The following is a 20,619-nucleotide window of genomic DNA, read 5'->3' on the forward strand; positions in this document are numbered from 1 at the left end:
TATACAGTATATGATATGGTACCTTGGAGCGGTGGACGTGAGGCTATACAGTATATGATATCGTACCTTGGAGCGGTGGACATGAGGCTATAAAGTATATGATATGGTACCTTGGAGCGGTGGACATGAGGCTATACAGTATATGATATGGTACCTTGGAGCGGTGGACATGAGGCTATACAGTATATGATATGGTACCTTGGAACGGTGGACTTGAGGCTATACAGTATATGATATGGTACCTTGGAACGGTGGACTTGAGGCTATACAGTATATGATATGGTACCTTGGAACGGTGGACATGAGGCTATACAGTATATGATATGGTACCTTGGAGCGGTGGACATGAGGCTATACAGTATATGATATGGTACCTTGGAGCGGTGGACATGAGGCTATACAGTATATGATATGGTACCTTGGGAGCGGTGGACATGAGGCTATACAGTATATGATATGGTACCTTGGAGCGGTGGACGTGAGGCTATACAGTATATGATATGGTACCTTGGAGCGGTGGACGTGAGGCTATACACTATATGATATGGTACCTTGGAGCGGTGGACATGAGGCTATACAGTATATGATATGGTACCTTGGAGCGGTGGACATGAGGCTATACAGTATATGATATGGTACCTTGGAGCGGTGGACATGAGGCTATACAGTATATGATATGGTACCTTGGAGCGGTGGACATGAGGCTATACAGTATATGATATGGTACCTTGGAGCGGTGGACATGAGGCTATACAGTATATGATATGGTACCTTGGAGCGGTGGACATGAGGCTATACAGTATATGATATGGTACCTTGGAGCGGTGGACGTGAGGCACGCCGCTCCTCATGAGGGCTTTGAGTTCGGGGCAGTGCACCATGTCTCTGTTCATAGTAGAGGAGAGATAGTTCTCCCACTTCACCCCCACTGACACCTCAGGGTCTGTTAGGGAGAGGGAGCGCAGGTCCAGAGCCCTCACCTGGGGAGAGGGGGAGGAGGATGATGAGTAAAAGGAGAGGGAGGGAGGGAGGGGTCCAGAGCCCTCACCTGGGGAGAGGGGGAGGAGGATGATGAGTAAAAGGAGAGGGAGGGAGGGAGGGAGGGGTCCAGAGCCCTCACCTGGGGAGAGGGGGAGGAGGATGATGAGTAAAAGGAGAGGGAGGGAGGGATAGGAAGTGAGGGGGAGACAGGGAGACAGGGATAGGGAGGGCAGGGAGACAGGGATAGGGAGGGCAGGGAGACAGGGATAGGGAGGGCAGGGAGACAGGGATAGGGAGGACAGGGAGACAGGGATAGGGAGGACAGGGAGACAGGGATAGGGAGGACAGGGAGACAGGGATAGGGAGGACAGGGAGACAGGGAGACAGGGATAGGGAGGGCAGGGAGACAGGGATAGGGAGGGCAGGGAGACAGGGATAGGGAGGGCAGGGAGACAGGGATAGGGAGGACAGGGAGACAGGGAGACAGGGATAGGGAGGACAGGGAGACAGGGATAGGGAGGGCAGGGAGACAGGGATAGGGAGGGCAGGGAGACAGGGATAGGGAGGACAGGGAGACAGGGATAGGGAGGACAGGGAGACAGGGAGACAGGGATAGGGAGGACAGGGAGACAGGGAGACAGGGATAGGGAGGACAGGGAGACAGGGATAGGGAGGGCAGGGAGACAGGGATAGGGAGGGCAGGGAGACAGGGAGACAGGGATAGGGAGTGCAGAGAGACAGGGATGGGGACAGGCAGGGAGACAGGGATAGGGAGACAGGGAGACAGGGATAGGGAGGGCAGGGAGACAGGGATAGGGAGGGCAGGGAGACAGGGATAGGGAGGGCAGGGAGACAGGGATAGGGAGACAGGGAGACAGGGGCAGGGAGACAGGGAGACAGGGATAGGGAGGACAGGGAGACAGGGATAGGGAGTGCAGGTCCAGAGCTCTCACCTTGGCTACCAGCTTCTCCTCTTCATCATCCTCCTCTGGAACGGTTTTGAAGCCAAACACATCATACTCACTGGTTGGATGGAGAGGGGAAATAACTGATTGAAATAACCATAAGGGAGCAGCACGGCGTTGTCAGCCAAAGAACAGTCATGAAAGGTTAAGTAGCTTGCTCAGGGGCACAACAGCAGTGAAGAGGGTCTGTACTCTCAATATCCTTATTCATTGACACAGTACCATATATTGAATAGAGCAATATACTAATAAACAAGTCTTTAACATACGATGCTGAAGTAATGGAGGTGGTTTAAACCGGTTTGAACCAAAACATGTACCAGTTTATATCCTTTCAGTTCTTTTTTCAACCTCTGAAATGTACTTTAAAAAAAACATTTAGCTCAACATGAAAACTTCTTGCCACTAGGGGAGTGCCATTTCGACATAGCACAAATGTGTACCCAATGTAAACGGCCTCGTACTCAATTCTTGCTCGTACAATATGCATATTATTATTACTATTGGATAGAAAACACTCTCTAGTTTCTAAAACCGTTGGAATTATGCCTGTGGGTGAAACAGAACTCTCTCTGCAGCAAAATCCATGACAGGAACTGCGAAGGTCTGAAAACTAGCCTCTGCTCTCAGATCAGTTTAAAGCTCTGTATGTATCCTATGGGTCGACATGAACTGCACCCGCCTTCCCCTGGATGTCAGTAACCAATGAGAAGTGGAATGGACTTTCTGCGTAGTTCCCAGAGTTTATAAAAGGCCAAGGAGCGAGAGGACCTCTCTTTTCAACGCTCGCCATTACGCAAAGCAAGACCTCAGGATGGCATTTTGGAACGCTCAGTTATCGGCCTTAGATATATCCGTCTGTAATTTAATTCGATATAGGTGTTAGAAACATCATAACGAAGTTATTTTAAACAGAGTTATTTCAGTTTATGCGAGTATATTGCTATTTTCGGAATTTCCTTAGTATTGAGTATAACGTTTTGGGCATGCTGTTTGGTATAGCTACTTGTTAGCTGCTACTTCCGAATTTGAACACGACTTTTTACAACCAAGCAACAATTCTTTTGGACAAAGGACCACTTCGCCAAGATTCTGATGGAAGCTCGTCCAAAAGTAAGAGCTATTTATGATGTTATTCCGTATTTATGTGGAAAAATGTGAACGTATTTGTCCGCCATTATTGCGGCACTAGTCTGGCTGTAACGCACACTGTATGTCTAATAACGTTAATTTTAAAAATCTAACTCAGCGATTGCATTAAGAACTAATTTGTCTTTCAATTGATGTCCAACCTGTATTTTTTTTGACCAAGTTTATGAATCGCTTTCGATAAGATTAGGTGCCTTTCCAAGATGGCGCCGGCCAGAATGCATGCCCTGTTGCCACTGATCACATTGTATAACCACGGTTTGTGTTGCTAAATATGCACATTATCGAACAAAACCTATATGGATTGTGTAATATGATGTTACAGGACTGTCATCTGAAGAATTCTGAGAAGGTTAGTGAAAAAATTAATAGCGTTTGGTGGTTTATAACGTTATTGCTATTTTTGCCTTGAATCAATGCTGCTGTGTGACTGACTGTTGTAGTAAGCTAATATAATGCTATATTGTGTTTTCGCTGTAAAACACTTAGAAAATCTGACATATTGGCTGGATTCACAAGATCTGTGTCTTTCATCTGCTGTACGCTGTGTATTTTTAAGAAATGTTTTATGATGAGTAATTAGCTAATACACGATGATCTCTGTAGTTATTCTAGTCATTTTAGTGATAGTTGTGATGGGAGCTGCAATAGTAAACTCTGATTTATACCTGAAATATGCACATTTTTCTAACAAAACCTATGCTATACAATAAATATGTTATCAGACTGTCATCTGATGAGGTTGTTTCTTGGTTAGTGGCTATTTATATCTTTATTTGGTCGAATTTGTGATAGCTACTGATGCAGTAAGAAAATGGTGGAGTATGAGAGTGGTGTCTTTTGCTTACGTGGTTAGCTAATAGATTTACATATTGTGTCTTCCCTGTAAAACATTTTAAAAATCAGAAATGATGGCTTGAATCACAAGATCTGTATCTTTCATTTGGTGTCTTGGACTTGTGATTTCATGAACATTTTATTTTATGATATCCCTGTAACTTTAGGCTAGGCTATGCTAGTCAGCTTTTGTGATGGGGGTGCTCCCGGATCCGGGTTTGTGAGGCGTTAGAGGTTACATGAGTTCACCAATCAGTGTGGTAGAACGGCTTGCTGTGAAGTGCGCAAGCTATTTAAATTAATCAGACAAAAAAAGAGTGTATGGCGAGGTAGGTAGGCTACAGTAAGTCATCTTGTAACATCATTGGTAGACTACAGTAAGTCATCTAGTAACATCATTGGTAGGCTACAGTAAGTCATCTTGTAACATCATTGGTAGACTACAGTAAGTCATCTAGTAACATCATTGGTAGGCTACAGTAAGTCATCTAGTAACATCGTTGGTAGACTACAGTAAGTCATCTAGTAACATCGTTGGTAGACTACAGTAAGTCATCTAGTAACATCATTGGTAGTCTACAGTAAGTCATCTTGTAACATCTTATAACATCATTGGTAGACTACAGTAAGTCATCTAGTAACATCGTTGGTAGACTACAGTAAGTCATCTTGTAACATCTTATAACATCATTGGTAGACTACAGTAAGTCATCTAGTAACATCATTGGTAGGCTACAGTAAGTCATCTTGTAACATCATTGGTAGACTACAGTAAGTCATCTTATAACATCATTGGTAGACTACAGTAAGTCATCTAGTAACATCATTGGTAGGCTACAGTAAGTCATCTAGTAACATCATTGGTAGGCTACAGTAAGTCATCTTGTAACATCATTGGTAGACTACAGTAAGTCATCTAGTAACATCGTTGGTAGGCTACAGTAAGTCATCTTGTAACATCTTATAACATCGTTGGTAGGCTACAGTAAGTCATCTAGTAACATCTAGTAACATCATTGGTAGACTACAGTAAGTCATCTAGTAACATCTAGTAACATCGTTGGTAGACTACAGTAAGTCATCTAGTAACATCTAGTAACATCATTGGTAGGCTACAGTAAGTCATCTAGTAACATCATTGGTAGACTACAGTAAGTCATCTAGTAACATCATTGGTAGACTACAGTAAGTCATCTAGTAACATCATTGGTAGACTACAGTAAGTCATCTAGTAACATCATTGGTAGACTACAGTAAGTCATCTAGTAACATCATTGGTAGACTACAGTAAGTCATCTAGTAACATCATTGGTAGACTACAGTAAGTCATCTAGTAACATCATTGGTAGGCTACAGTAAGTCATCTAGTAACATCATTGGTAGACTACAGTAAGTCATCTAGTAACATCATTGGTAGACTACAGTAAGTCATCTAGTAACATCTAGTAACATCGTTGGTAGGCTACAGTAAGTCATCTAGTAACATCTTATAACATCGTTGGTAGACTACAGTAAGTCATCTAGTAACATCTAGTAACATCATTGGTAGACCACAGTAAGTCATCTAGTAACATCATTGGTAGACTACAGTAAGTCATCTAGTAACATCATTGGTAGGCTACAGTAAGTCATCTAGTAACATCTTATAACATCGTTGGTAGACTACAGTAAGTCATCTTGTAACATCTTATAACATCGTTGGTAGGCTACAGTAAGTCATCTAGTAACATCATTGGTAGACTACAGTAAGTCATCTAGTAACATCATTGGTAGACTACAGTAAGTCATCTAGTAACATCATTGGTAGACTACAGTAAGTCATCTTGTAACATCTTATAACATCGTTGGTAGGCTACAGTAAGTCATCTAGTAACATCTTATAACATCGTTGGTAGGCTACAGTAAGTCATCTAGTAACATCATTGGTAGACTACAGTAAGTCATCTTATAACATCATTGGTAGGCTACAGTAAGTCATCTAGTAACATCTTATAACATCGTTGGTAGGCTACAGTAAGTCATCTAGTAACATCTTATAACATCGTTGGTAGACTACAGTAAGTCATCTAGTAACATCTTATAACATCGTTGGTAGGCTACAGTAAGTCATCTAGTAACATCTTATAACATCGTTGGTAGACTACAGTAAGTCATCTAGTAACATCGTTGGTAGGCTACAGTAAGTCATCTAGTAACATCTAGTAACATCGTTGGTAGACTACAGTAAGTCATCTAGTAACATCATTGGTAGACTACAGTAAGTCATCTAGTAACATCATTGGTAGACTACAGTAAGTCATCTAGTAACATCTTATAACATCGTTGGTAGGCTACAGTAAGTCATCTAGTAACATCATTGGTAGGCTACAGTAAGTCATCTAGTAACATCGTTGGTAGGCTACAGTAAGTCATCTAGTAACATCGTTGGTAGGCTACAGTAAGTCATCTAGTAACATCTAGTAACATCATTGGTAGGCTACAGTAAGTCATCTAGTAACATCATTGGTAGACTACAGTAAGTCATCTAGTAACATCGTTGGTAGGCTACAGTAAGTCATCTAGTAACATCATTGGTAGACTACAGTAAGTCATCTAGTAACATCATTGGTAGACTACAGTAAGTCATCTAGTAACATCGTTGGTAGACTACAGTAAGTCATCTAGTAACATCGTTGGTAGGCTACAGTAAGTCATCTAGTAACATCGTTGGTAGACTACAGTAAGTCATCTAGTAACATCGTTGGTAGGCTACAGTAAGTCATCTAGTAACATCGTTGGTAGGCTACAGTAAGTCATCTAGTAACATCGTTGGTAGACTACAGTAAGTCATCTAGTAACATCATTGGTAGACTACAGTAAGTCATCTAGTAACATCGTTGGTAGGCTACAGTAAGTCATCTAGTAACATCGTTGGTAGACTACAGTAAGTCATCTAGTAACATCATTGGTAGACTACAGTAAGTCATCTAGTAACATCATTGGTAGACTACAGTAAGTCATCTAGTAACATCATTGGTAGACTACAGTAAGTCATCTAGTAACATCATATAACATCGTTGGTAGGCTACAGTAAGTCATCTAGTAACATCATATAACATCGTTGGTAGACTACAGTAAGTCATCTAGTAACATCTAGTAACATCATTGGTAGACTACAGTAAGTCATCTAGTAACATCTTATAACATCGTTGGTAGACTACAGTAAGTCATCTAGTAACATCATTGGTAGGCTACAGTAAGTCATCTAGTAACATCATTGGTAGGCTACAGTAAGTCATCTAGTAACATCGTTGGTAGACTACAGTAAGTCATCTAGTAACATCATTGGTAGACTACAGTAAGTCATCTAGTAACATCATATAACATCGTTGGTAGGCTACAGTAAGTCATCTAGTAACATCATTGGTAGACTACAGTAAGTCATCTAGTAACATCATTGGTAGACTACAGTAAGTCATCTAGTAACATCATTGGTAGACTACAGTAAGTCATCTAGTAACATCGTTGGTAGTCTACAGTAAGTCATCTAGTAACATCTAGTAACATCGTTGGTAGACTACAGTAAGTCATCTAGTAACATCGTTGGTAGACTACAGTAAGTCATCTAGTAACATCTTATAACATCGTTGGTAGACTACAGTAAGTCATCTAGTAACATCATTGGTAGACTACAGTAAGTCATCTAGTAACATCATTGGTAGACTACAGTAAGTCATCTAGTAACATCATTGGTAGACTACAGTAAGTCATCTAGTAACATCATTGGTAGACTACAGTAAGTCATCTAGTAACATCATTGGTAGACTACAGTAAGTCATCTAGTAACATCATTGGTAGACTACAGTAAGTCATCTAGTAACATCATTGGTAGGCTACAGTAAGTCATCTACAAACATCGTTGGTAGACTACAGTAAGTCATCTAGTAACATCATTGGTAGACTACAGTAAGTCATCTAGTAACATCATTGGTAGGCTGCAGTAAGTCATCTAGTAACATCATAAAACATCGTTGGTAGGCTACAGTAAGTCATCTAGTAACATCATATAACATCATTGGTAGACTACAGTAAGTCATCTAGTAACATCTAGTAACATCATTGGTAGACTACAGTAAGTCATCTTGTAACATCATTGGTAGACTACAGTAAGTCATCTAGTAACATCGTTGGTAGACTACAGTAAGTCATCTTGTAACATCATTGGTAGACTACAGTAAGTCATCTAGTAACATCTTATAACATCGTTGGTAGACTACAGTAAGTCATCTAGTAACATCTTATAACATCGTTGGTAGGCTACAGTAAGTAATCTAGTAACATCGTTGGTAGACTACAGTAAGTCATCTAGTAACATCATTGGTAGACTACAGTAAGTCATCTAGTAACATCGTTGGTAGACTACAGTAAGTCATCTAGTAACATCTAGTAACATCTAGTAACATCATTGGTAGACTACAGTAAGTCATCTAGTAACATCTTATAACATCGTTGGTAGACTACAGTAAGTCATCTAGTAACATCTAGTAACATCATTGGTAGACTACAGTAAGTCATCTAGTAACATCTAGTAACATCATTGGTAGACTACAGTAAGTCATCTAGTAACATCTTATAACATCGTTGGTAGGCTACAGTAAGTCATCTAGTAACATCTTATAACATCGTTGGTAGGCTACAGTAAGTCATCTAGTAACATCGTTGGTAGGCTACAGTAAGTCATCTAGTAACATCGTTGGTAGGCTACAGTAAGTCATCTAGTAACATCATTGGTAGGCTACAGTAAGTCATCTAGTAACATCATATAACATCGTTGGTAGACTACAGTAAGTCATCTAGTAACATCTAGTAACATCATTGGTAGACTACAGTAAGTCATCTAGTAACATCTTATAACATCGTTGGTAGACTACAGTAAGTCATCTAGTAACATCATTGGTAGGCTACAGTAAGTCATCTAGTAACATCATTGGTAGGCTACAGTAAGTCATCTAGTAACATCGTTGGTAGACTACAGTAAGTCATCTAGTAACATCATTGGTAGACTACAGTAAGTCATCTAGTAACATCATATAACATCGTTGGTAGGCTACAGTAAGTCATCTAGTAACATCATTGGTAGACTACAGTAAGTCATCTAGTAACATCATTGGTAGACTACAGTAAGTCATCTAGTAACATCATTGGTAGACTACAGTAAGTCATCTAGTAACATCGTTGGTAGTCTACAGTAAGTCATCTAGTAACATCTAGTAACATCGTTGGTAGACTACAGTAAGTCATCTAGTAACATCGTTGGTAGACTACAGTAAGTCATCTAGTAACATCTTATAACATCGTTGGTAGACTACAGTAAGTCATCTAGTAACATCTTATAACATCGTTGGTAGACTACAGTAAGTCATCTAGTAACATCATTGGTAGACTACAGTAAGTCATCTAGTAACATCATTGGTAGACTACAGTAAGTCATCTAGTAACATCATTGGTAGACTACAGTAAGTCATCTAGTAACATCATTGGTAGACTACAGTAAGTCATCTAGTAACATCATTGGTAGACTACAGTAAGTCATCTAGTAACATCATTGGTAGGCTACAGTAAGTCATCTAGTAACATCGTTGGTAGACTACAGTAAGTCATCTAGTAACATCATTGGTAGACTACAGTAAGTCATCTAGTAACATCATTGGTAGGCTGCAGTAAGTCATCTAGTAACATCATAAAACATCGTTGGTAGGCTACAGTAAGTCATCTAGTAACATCATATAACATCATTGGTAGACTACAGTAAGTCATCTAGTAACATCTAGTAACATCATTGGTAGACTACAGTAAGTCATCTTGTAACATCATTGGTAGACTACAGTAAGTCATCTAGTAACATCGTTGGTAGACTACAGTAAGTCATCTTGTAACATCATTGGTAGACTACAGTAAGTCATCTAGTAACATCTTATAACATCGTTGGTAGACTACAGTAAGTCATCTAGTAACATCTTATAACATCGTTGGTAGGCTACAGTAAGTAATCTAGTAACATCGTTGGTAGACTACAGTAAGTCATCTAGTAACATCATTGGTAGACTACAGTAAGTCATCTAGTAACATCGTTGGTAGACTACAGTAAGTCATCTAGTAACATCTAGTAACATCTAGTAACATCATTGGTAGACTACAGTAAGTCATCTAGTAACATCTTATAACATCGTTGGTAGACTACAGTAAGTCATCTAGTAACATCTAGTAACATCATTGGTAGACTACAGTAAGTCATCTAGTAACATCTAGTAACATCATTGGTAGACTACAGTAAGTCATCTAGTAACATCTTATAACATCGTTGGTAGGCTACAGTAAGTCATCTAGTAACATCTTATAACATCGTTGGTAGGCTACAGTAAGTCATCTAGTAACATCGTTGGTAGGCTACAGTAAGTCATCTAGTAACATCGTTGGTAGGCTACAGTAAGTCATCTAGTAACATCTAGTAACATCATTGGTAGGCTACAGTAAGTCATCTAGTAACATCGTTGGTAGACTACAGTAAGTCATCTAGTAACATCTTATAACATCGTTGGTAGACTACAGTAAGTCATCTAGTAACATCGTTGGTAGGCTACAGTAAGTCATCTAGTAACATCATTGGTAGACTACAGTAAGTCATCTTATAACATCATTGGTAGACTACAGTAAGTCATCTTATAACATCATTGGTAGACTACAGTAAGTCATCTAGTAACATCATTGGTAGACTACAGTAAGTCATCTAGTAACATCTTATAACATCGTTGGTAGGCTACAGTAAGTCATCTAGTAACATCTTATAACATCGTTGGTAGGCTACAGTAAGTCATCTAGTAACATCGTTGGTAGACTACAGTAAGTCATCTAGTAACATCTAGTAACATCATTGGTAGACTACAGTAAGTCATCTAGTAACATCATTGGTAGGCTACAGTAAGTCATCTTATAACATCATTGGTAGGCTACAGTAAGTCATCTAGTAACATCATTGGTAGACTACAGTAAGTCATCTAGTAACATCTTATAACGTCATTGGTAGACTACAGTAAGTCATCTAGTAACATCTTATAACATCATTGGTAGACTACAGTAAGTCATCTTGTAACATCTTATAACATCATTGGTAGGCTACAGTAAGTCATCTAGTAACATCTAGTAACATCGTTGGTAGACTACAGTAAGTCATCTAGTAACATCGTTGGTAGGCTACAGTAAGTCATCTAGTAACATCTAGTAACATCATTGGTAGACTACAGTAAGTCATCTAGTAACATCTAGTAACATCATTGGTAGGCTACAGTAAGTCATCTTGTAACATCGTTGGTAGACTACAGTAAGTCATCTAGTAACATCGTTGGTAGACTACAGTAAGTCATCTAGTAACATCGTTGGTAGACTACAGTAAGTCATCTAGTAACATCATTGGTAGACTACAGTAAGTCATCTAGTAACATCGTTGGTAGGCTACAGTAAGTCATCTAGTAACATCATTGGTAGACTACAGTAAGTCATCTAGTAACATCATTGGTAGACTACAGTAAGTCATCTAGTAACATCATTGGTAGACTACAGTAAGTCATCTTGTAACATCTTATAACATCATTGGTAGGCTACAGTAAGTCATCTTGTAACATCTTATAACATCATTGGTAGACTACAGTAAGTCATTTAGTAACATCTTATAACATCGTTGGTAGACTACAGTAAGTCATCTTGTAACATCTTATAACATCATTGGTAGACCACAGTAAGTCATCTTGTAACATCATTGGTAGACTACAGTAAGTCATCTAGTAACATCATTGGTAGACTACAGTAAGTCATCTAGTAACATCTAGTAACATCATTGGTAGACTACAGTAAGTCATCTAGTAACATCATTGGTAGGCTACAGTAAGTCATCTTGTAACATCATTGGTAGACTACAGTAAGTCATCTAGTAACATCATTGGTAGACTACAGTAAGTCATCTAGTAACATCTAGTAACATCATTGGTAGACTACAGTAAGTCATCTAGTAACATCATTGGTAGGCTACAGTAAGTCATCTTATAACATCATTGGTAGAATACAGTAAGTCATCTAGTAACATCATTGGTAGACTACAGTAAGTCATCTAGTAACATCATTGGTAGACTACAGTAAGTCATCTAGTAACATCATTGGTAGGCTACAGTAAGTCATCTAGTAACATCATTGGTAGACTACAGTAAGTCATCTAGTAACATCTAGTAACATCATTGGTAGGCTACAGTAAGTCATCTAGTAACATTAGTAACATCATTGGTAGGCTACAGTAAGTCATCTAGTAACATCATTGGTAGACTACAGTAAGTCATCTAGTAACATCATTGGTAGACTACAGTAAGTCATCTAGTAACATCATTGGTAGGCTACAGTAAGTCATCTAGTAACATCATTGGTAGACTACAGTAAGTCATTTAGTAACATCTTATAACATCGTTGGTAGGCTACAGCAAGTCATCTAGTAACATCGTTGGTAGACTACAGTAAGTCATCTAGTAACATCTTGTAACATCATTGGTAGGCTACAGTAAGTCATCTAGTAACATCATTGGTAGGCTACAGTAAGTCATCTAGTAACATCATTGGTAGACTACAGTAAGTCATCTAGTAACATCGTTGGTAGACTACAGTAAGTCATCTAGTAACATCATTGGTAGACTACAGTAAGTCATCTAGTAACATCGTTGGTAGACTACAGTAAGTCATCTAGTAACATCATTGGTAGACTACAGTAAGTCATCTAGTAACATCATTGGTAGACTACAGTAAGTCATCTAGTAACATCATTGGTAGACTACAGTAAGTCATCTAGTAACATCATTGGTAGACTACAGTAAGTCATCTTATAACATCATTGGTAGACTACAGTAAGTCATCTAGTAACATCGTTGGTAGACTACAGTAAGTCATCTAGTAACATCATTGGTAGACTACAGTAAGTCATCTTGTAACATCATTGGTAGGCTACAGTAAGTCATCTAGTAACATCATTGGTAGACTACAGTAAGTCATCTTGTAACATCTTATAACATCGTTGGTAGACTACAGTAAGTCATCTAGTAACATCGTTGGTAGGCTACAGTAAGTCATCTAGTAACATCTTATAACATCATTGGTAGACTACAGTAAGTCATCTAGTAACATCATTGGTAGACTACAGTAAGTCATCTAGTAACATCGTTGGTAGACTACAGTAAGTCATCTAGTAACATCGTTGGTAGACTACAGTAAGTCATCTAGTAACATCATTGGTAGACTACAGTAAGTCATCTAGTAACATCATTGGTAGGCTACAGTAAGTCATCTAGTAACATCGTTGGTAGACTACAGTAAGTCATCTAGTAACATCGTTGGTAGGCTACAGTAAGTCATCTAGTAACATCTAGTAACATCATTGGTAGACTACAGTAAGTCATCTAGTAACATCATTGGTAGACTACAGTAAGTCATCTAGTAACATCGTTGGTAGACTACAGTAAGTCATCTAGTAACATCGTTGGTAGACTACAGTAAGTCATCTAGTAACATCATTGGTAGACTACAGTAAGTCATCTAGTAACATCATTGGTAGACTACAGTAAGTCATCTAGTAACATCATTGGTAGACTACAGTAAGTCATCTAGTAACATCATTGGTAGACTACAGTAAGTCATCTTGTAACATCTTATAACATCATTGGTAGGCTACAGTAAGTCATCTAGTAACATCATTGGTAGGCTACAGTAAGTCATCTTGTAACATCTTATAACATCATTGGTAGGCTACAGTAAGTCATCTTATAACATCGTTGGTAGACTACAGTAAGTCATTTAGTAACATCTTATAACATCGTTGGTAGACTACAGTAAGTCATCTTGTAACATCTTATAACATCATTGGTAGGCTACAGTAAGTCATCTTGTAACATCATTGGTAGGCTACAGTAAGTCATCTAGTAACATCATTGGTAGACTACAGTAAGTCATCTAGTAACATCTAGTAACATCATTGGTAGACTACAGTAAGTCATCTAGTAACATCATTGGTAGGCTACAGTAAGTCATCTAGTAACATCTAGTAACATCGTTGGTAGACTACAGTAAGTCATCTAGTAACATCATTGGTAGGCTACAGTAAGTCATCTAGTAACATCATTGGTAGACTACAGTAAGTCATCTAGTAACATCGTTGGTAGACTACAGTAAGTCATCTAGTAACATCATTGGTAGGCTACAGTAAGTCATCTTATAACATCGTTGGTAGACTACAGTAAGTCATCTTGTAACATCTTATAACAATATTGGTAGACTACAGTAAGTCATCTAGTAACATCATTGGTAGACTACAGTAAGTCATCTAGTAACATCATTGGTAGGCTACAGTAAGTCATCTAGTAACATCATTGGTAGGCTACAGTAAGTCATCTAGTAACATCTTGTAACATCATTGGTAGGCTACAGTAAGTCATCTAGTAACATCATTGGTAGACTACAGTAAGTCATCTAGTAACATCATTGGTAGACTACAGTAAGTCATCTAGTAACATCGTTGGTAGACTACAGTAAGTCATCTAGTAACATCATTGGTAGACTACAGTAAGTCATCTAGTAACATCATTGGTAGACTACAGTAAGTCATCTAGTAACATCATTGGTAGACTACAGTAAGTCATCTAGTAACATCATTGGTAGACTACAGTAAGTCATCTAGTAACATCTTATAACATCGTTGGTAGACTACAGTAAGTCATCTAGTAACATCATTGGTAGACTACAGTAAGTCATCTAGTAACATCATTGGTAGACTACAGTAAGTCATCTAGTAACATCATTGGTAGGCTACAGTAAGTCATCTTATAACATCGTTGGTAGACTACAGTAAGTCATCTAGTAACATCGTTGGTAGACTACAGTAAGTCATCTTGTAACATCATTGGTAGGCTACAGTAAGTCATCTAGTAACATCATTGGTAGACTACAGTAAGTCATCTTGTAACATCTTATAACATCGTTGGTAGACTACAGTAAGTCATCTAGTAACATCTTATAACATCGTTGGTAGACTACAGTAAGTCATCTAGTAACATCATTGGTAGGATACAGTAAGTCATCTAGTAACATCGTTGGTAGACTACAGTAAGTCATCTAGTAACATCGTTGGTAGACTACAGTAAGTCATCTAGTAACATCATTGGTAGACTACAGTAAGTCATTTAGTAACATCTTATAACATCGTTGGTAGGCTACAGTAAGTCATCTAGTAACATCTAGTAACATCGTTGGTAGACTACAGTAAGTCATCTAGTAACATCGTTGGTAGACTACAGTAAGTCATCTAGTAACATCTTATAACATCGTTGGTAGGCTACAGTAAGTCATCTAGTAACATCATTGGTAGGCTACAGTAAGTCATCTAGTAACATCATTGGTAGACTACAGTATGTCATCTAGTAACATCATTGGTAGACTACAGTAAGTCATCTAGTAACATCGTTGGTAGACTACAGTAAGTCATCTAGTAACATCTAGTAACATCATTGGTAGGCTACAGTAAGTCATCTAGTAACATCGTTGGTAGACTACAGTAAGTCATCTAGTAACATCTAGTAACATCGTTGGTAGACTACAGTAAGTCATCTAGTAACATCTAGTAACATCGTTGGTAGACTACAGTAAGTCATCTAGTAACATCTAGTAACATCGTTGGTAGACTACAGTAAGTCATCTAGTAACATCTAGTAACATCGTTGGTAGACTACAGTAAGTCATCTAGTAACATCTAGTAACATCATTGGTAGGCTACAGTAAGTCATCTAGTAACATCTAGTAACATCATTGGTAGGCTACAGTAAGTCATCTAGTAACATCTAGTAACATCGTTGGTAGACTACAGTAAGTCATCTAGTAACATCGTTGGTAGACTACAGTAAGTCATCTAGTAACATCTAGTAACATCGTTAGTAGACTACAGTGAGTCATCTAGTAACATCTTATAACATCGTTGGTAGACTACAGTAAGTCATCTAGTAACATCTAGTAACATCGTTGGTAGACTACAGTAAGTCATCTAGTAACATCGTTGGTAGACTACAGTAAGTCATCTAGTAACATCTAGTAACATCGTTGGTAGACTACAGTAAGTCATCTAGTAACATCTAGTAACATCGTTGGTAGACTACAGTAAGTCATCTAGTAACATCTAGTAACATCATTGGTAGGCTACAGTAAGTCATCTAGTAACATCTAGTAACATCGTTGGTAGACTACAGTAAGTCATCTAGTAACATCTAGTAACATCGTTGGTAGACTACAGTAAGTCATCTAGTAACATCTAGTAACATCGTTGGTAGACTACAGTAAGTCATCTAGTAACATCTTATAACATCGTTGGTAGACTACAGTAAGTCATCTAGTAACATCTAGTAACATCGTTGGTAGACTACAGTAAGTCATCTAGTAACATCTAGTAACATCATTGGTAGGCTACAGTAAGTCATCTTATAACATCGTTGGTAGACTACAGTAAGTTATCTAGTAACATCTTATAACATCATTGGTAGGCTACAGTAAGTCATCTAGTAACATCATTGGTAGACTACAGTAAGTCATCTAGTAACATCTTACAACATCGTTGGTAGACTACAGTAAGTCATTTAGTAACATCATTGGTAGACTACAGTAAGTCATCTAGTAACATCTTATAACATCGTTGGTAGACTACAGTAAGTCATTTAGTAACATCTTATAACATCGTTGGTAGACTACAGTAAGTCATTTAGTAACATCTTATAACATCGTTGGTAGACTACAGTAAGTCATCTAGTAACATCGTTGGTAGACTACAGTAAGTCATCTAGTAACATCATTGGTAGACTACAGTAAGTCATCTAGTAACATCATTGGTAGACTACAGTAAGTCATCTAGTAACATCATTGGTAGACTACAGTAAGTCATCTAGTAACATCATTGGTAGACTACAGTAAGTCATCTAGTAACATCATTGGTAGACTACAGTAAGTCATCTAGTAACATCATTGGTAGACTACAGTAAGTCATCTAGTAACATCATTGGTAGGCTACAGTAAGTCATCTAGTAACATCTTATAACATCGTTGGTAGACTACAGTAAGTCATCTAGTAACATCGTTGGTAGACTACAGTAAGTCATCTTATAACATCGTTGGTAGACTACAGTAAGTCATCTAGTAACATCGTTGGTAGACTACAGTAAGTCATCTAGTAACATCGTTGGTAGGCTACAGTAAGTCATCTAGTAACATCTTATAACATCGTTGGTAGACTACAGTAAGTCATCTAGTAACATCATTGGTAGACTACAGTAAGTCATCTAGTAACATCGTTGGTAGACTACAGTAAGTCATCTAGTAACATCATTGGTAGACTACAGTAAGTCATCTTATAACATCTAGTAACATCGTTGGTAGACTACAGTAAGTCATCTAGTAACATCATTGGTAGACTACAGTAAGTCATCTAGTAACATCATTGGTAGACTACAGTAAGTCATCTAGTAACATCGTTGGTAGACTACAGTAAGTCATCTAGTAACATCATTGGTAGACTACAGTAAGTCATCTAGTAACATCGTTGGTAGACTACAGTAAGTCATCTAGTAACATCATTGGTAGACTACAGTAAGTCATCTTGTAACATCTTATAACATCGTTGGTAGACTACAGTAAGTCATCTAGTAACATCATTGGTAGACTACAGTAAGTCATCTAGTAACATCGTTGGTAGGCTACAGTAAGTCATCTTGTAACATCATTGGTAGACTACAGTAAGTCATCTTGTAACATCTTATAACATCATTGGTAGGCTACAGTAAGTAATCTTGTAACATCTTATAACATCATTGGTAGACTACAGTAAGTCATCTTGTAACATCTAGTAACATCGTTGGTAGGCTACAGTAAGTCATCTTGTAACATCATTGGTAGACTACAGTAAGTCATCTAGTAACATCGTTGGTAGACTACAGTAAGTCATCTAGTAACATCGTTGGTAGACTACAGTAAGTCATCTTATAACATCATTGGTAGGCTACAGTAAGTCATCTTGTAACATCTTATAACATCATTGGTAGGCTACAGTAAGTCATCTAGTAACATCATTGGTAGACTACAGTAAGTCATCTAGTAACATCATTGGTAGACTACAGTAAGTCATCTTATAACATCGTTGGTAGACTACAGTAAGTCATCTAGTAACATCGTTGGTAGACTACAGTAAGTCATCTTATAACATCATTGGTAGGCTACAGTAAGTCATCTTGTAACATCTTATAACATCATTGGTAGGCTACAGTAAGTCATCTAGTAACATCATTGGTAGACTACAGTAAGTCATCTAGTAACATCATTGGTAGACTACAGTAAGTCATTTAGTAACATCTTATAACATCGTTGGTAGGCTACAGTAAGTCATCTTATAACATCGTTGGTAGACTACAGTAAGTCATCTAGTAACATCGTTGGTAGACTACAGTAAGTCATCTTATAACATCGTTGGTAGACTACAGTAAGTCATCTAGTAGCATCGTTGGTAGGCTACAGTAAGTCATCTTATAACATCGTTGGTAGACTACAGTAAGTCATTTAGTAACATCATTGGTAGGCTACAGTAAGTCATCTAGTAACATCGTTGGTAGGCTACAGTAAGTCATCTAGTAACATCATTGGTAGACTACAGTAAGTCATCTAGGAACATCATTGGTAGACTACAGTAAGTCATTTAGTAACATCTTATAACATCGTTGGTAGACTACAGTAAGTCATCTTGTAACATCTTATAACATCATTGGTAGGCTACAGTAAGTCATCTTGTAACATCATTGGTAGGCTACAGTAAGTCATCTAGTAACATCTTATAACATCGTTGGTAGACTACAGTAAGTCATTTAGTAACATCTTATAACATCGTTGGTAGACTACAGTAAGTCATCTAGTAACATCTAGTAACATCATTGGTAGGCTACAGTAAGTCATCTAGTAACATCTAGTAACATCGTTGGTAGACTACAGTAAGTCATCTAGTAACATCTAGTAACATCGTTGGTAGACTACAGTAAGTCATCTAGTAACATCTAGTAACATCGTTGGTAGACTACAGTAAGTCATCTAGTAACATCTTATAACATCGTTGGTAGACTACAGTAAGTCATCTAGTAACATCTAGTAACATCGTTGGTAGACTACAGTAAGTCATCTAGTAACATCTAGTAACATCATTGGTAGGCTACAGTAAGTCATCTTATAACATCGTTGGTAGACTACAGAAAGTTATCTAGTAACATCTAGTAAAATCGTTGGTAGACTACAGTAAGTCATCTAGTAACATCTTATAACATCGTTGGTAGACTACAGTAAGTCATCTAGTAACATCTAGTAACATCGTTGGTAGACTACAGTAAGTCATCTAGTAACATCTAGTAACATCATTGGTAGGCTACAGTAAGTCATCTTATAACATCGTTGGTAGACTACAGTAAGTTATCTAGTAACATCTTATAACATCATTGGTAGGCTACAGTAAGTCATCTAGTAACATCATTGGTAGACTACAGTAAGTCATCTAGTAACATCTTATAACATCGTTGGTAGACTACAGTAAGTCATTTAGTAACATCATTGGTAGACTACAGTAAGTCATCTAGTAACATCTTATAACATCGTTGGTAGACTACAGTAAGTCATTTAGTAACATCTTATAACATCGTTGGTAGACTACAGTAAGTCATTTAGTAACATCTTATAACATCGTTGGTAGACTACAGTAAGTCATCTAGTAACATCGTTGGTAGACTACAGTAAGTCATCTAGTAACATCATTGGTAGACTACAGTAAGTCATCTAGTAACATCATTGGTAGACTACAGTAAGTCATCTAGTAACATCATTGGTAGACTACAGTAAGTCATCTAGTAACATCATTGGTAGACTACAGTAAGTCATCTAGTAACATCATTGGTAGACTACAGTAAGTCATCTAGTAACATCATTGGTAGACTACAGTAAGTCATCTAGTAACATCATTGGTAGGCTACAGTAAGTCATCTAGTAACATCTTATAACATCGTTGGTAGACTACAGTAAGTCATCTAGTAACATCATTGGTAGACTACAGTAAGTCATCTAGTAACATCGTTGGTAGACTACAGTAAGTCATCTAGTAACATCATTGGTAGACTACAGTAAGTCATCTTATAACATCTAGTAACATCGTTGGTAGACTACAGTAAGTCATCTAGTAACATCATTGGTAGACTACAGTAAGTCATCTAGTAACATCATTGGTAGACTACAGTAAGTCATCTAGTAACATCGTTGGTAGACTACAGTAAGTCATCTAGTAACATCATTGGTAGACTACAGTAAGTCATCTAGTAACATCGTTGGTAGACTACAGTAAGTCATCTAGTAACATCATTGGTAGACTACAGTAAGTCATCTTGTAACATCTTATAACATCGTTGGTAGACTACAGTAAGTCATCTAGTAACATCATTGGTAGACTACAGTAAGTCATCTAGTAACATCTAGTAACATCGTTGGTAGGCTACAGTAAGTCATCTTGTAACATCATTGGTAGACTACAGTAAGTCATCTTGTAACATCTTATAACATCATTGGTAGG

The 20,619-nt window shown here is 38.0% G+C and overlaps 1 protein-coding gene across 1 annotated transcript in view; it reads right to left on the minus strand.

Moving 5' to 3' along the window:
• Positions 1–20,619, minus strand: part of tbc1d2b (TBC1 domain family, member 2B) — a 170,453-nt gene that overhangs the window by 25,608 nt on the left and 124,226 nt on the right. The window contains exons 8-9 of the mRNA XM_055910098.1: positions 1,935–2,004; positions 816–980 (exon numbers count right to left, since the gene is read on the minus strand). Coding sequence (XP_055766073.1) covers positions 816–980; positions 1,935–2,004 — 235 coding nt within the window. The remainder of the gene's footprint in view (positions 1–815; positions 981–1,934; positions 2,005–20,619) is intronic.

This window comes from Salvelinus fontinalis, unplaced genomic scaffold, assembly GCF_029448725.1.
Source record: "Salvelinus fontinalis isolate EN_2023a unplaced genomic scaffold, ASM2944872v1 scaffold_0001, whole genome shotgun sequence".
In the NCBI taxonomy this organism is placed as follows: Eukaryota; Metazoa; Chordata; class Actinopteri; order Salmoniformes; family Salmonidae; genus Salvelinus; species Salvelinus fontinalis.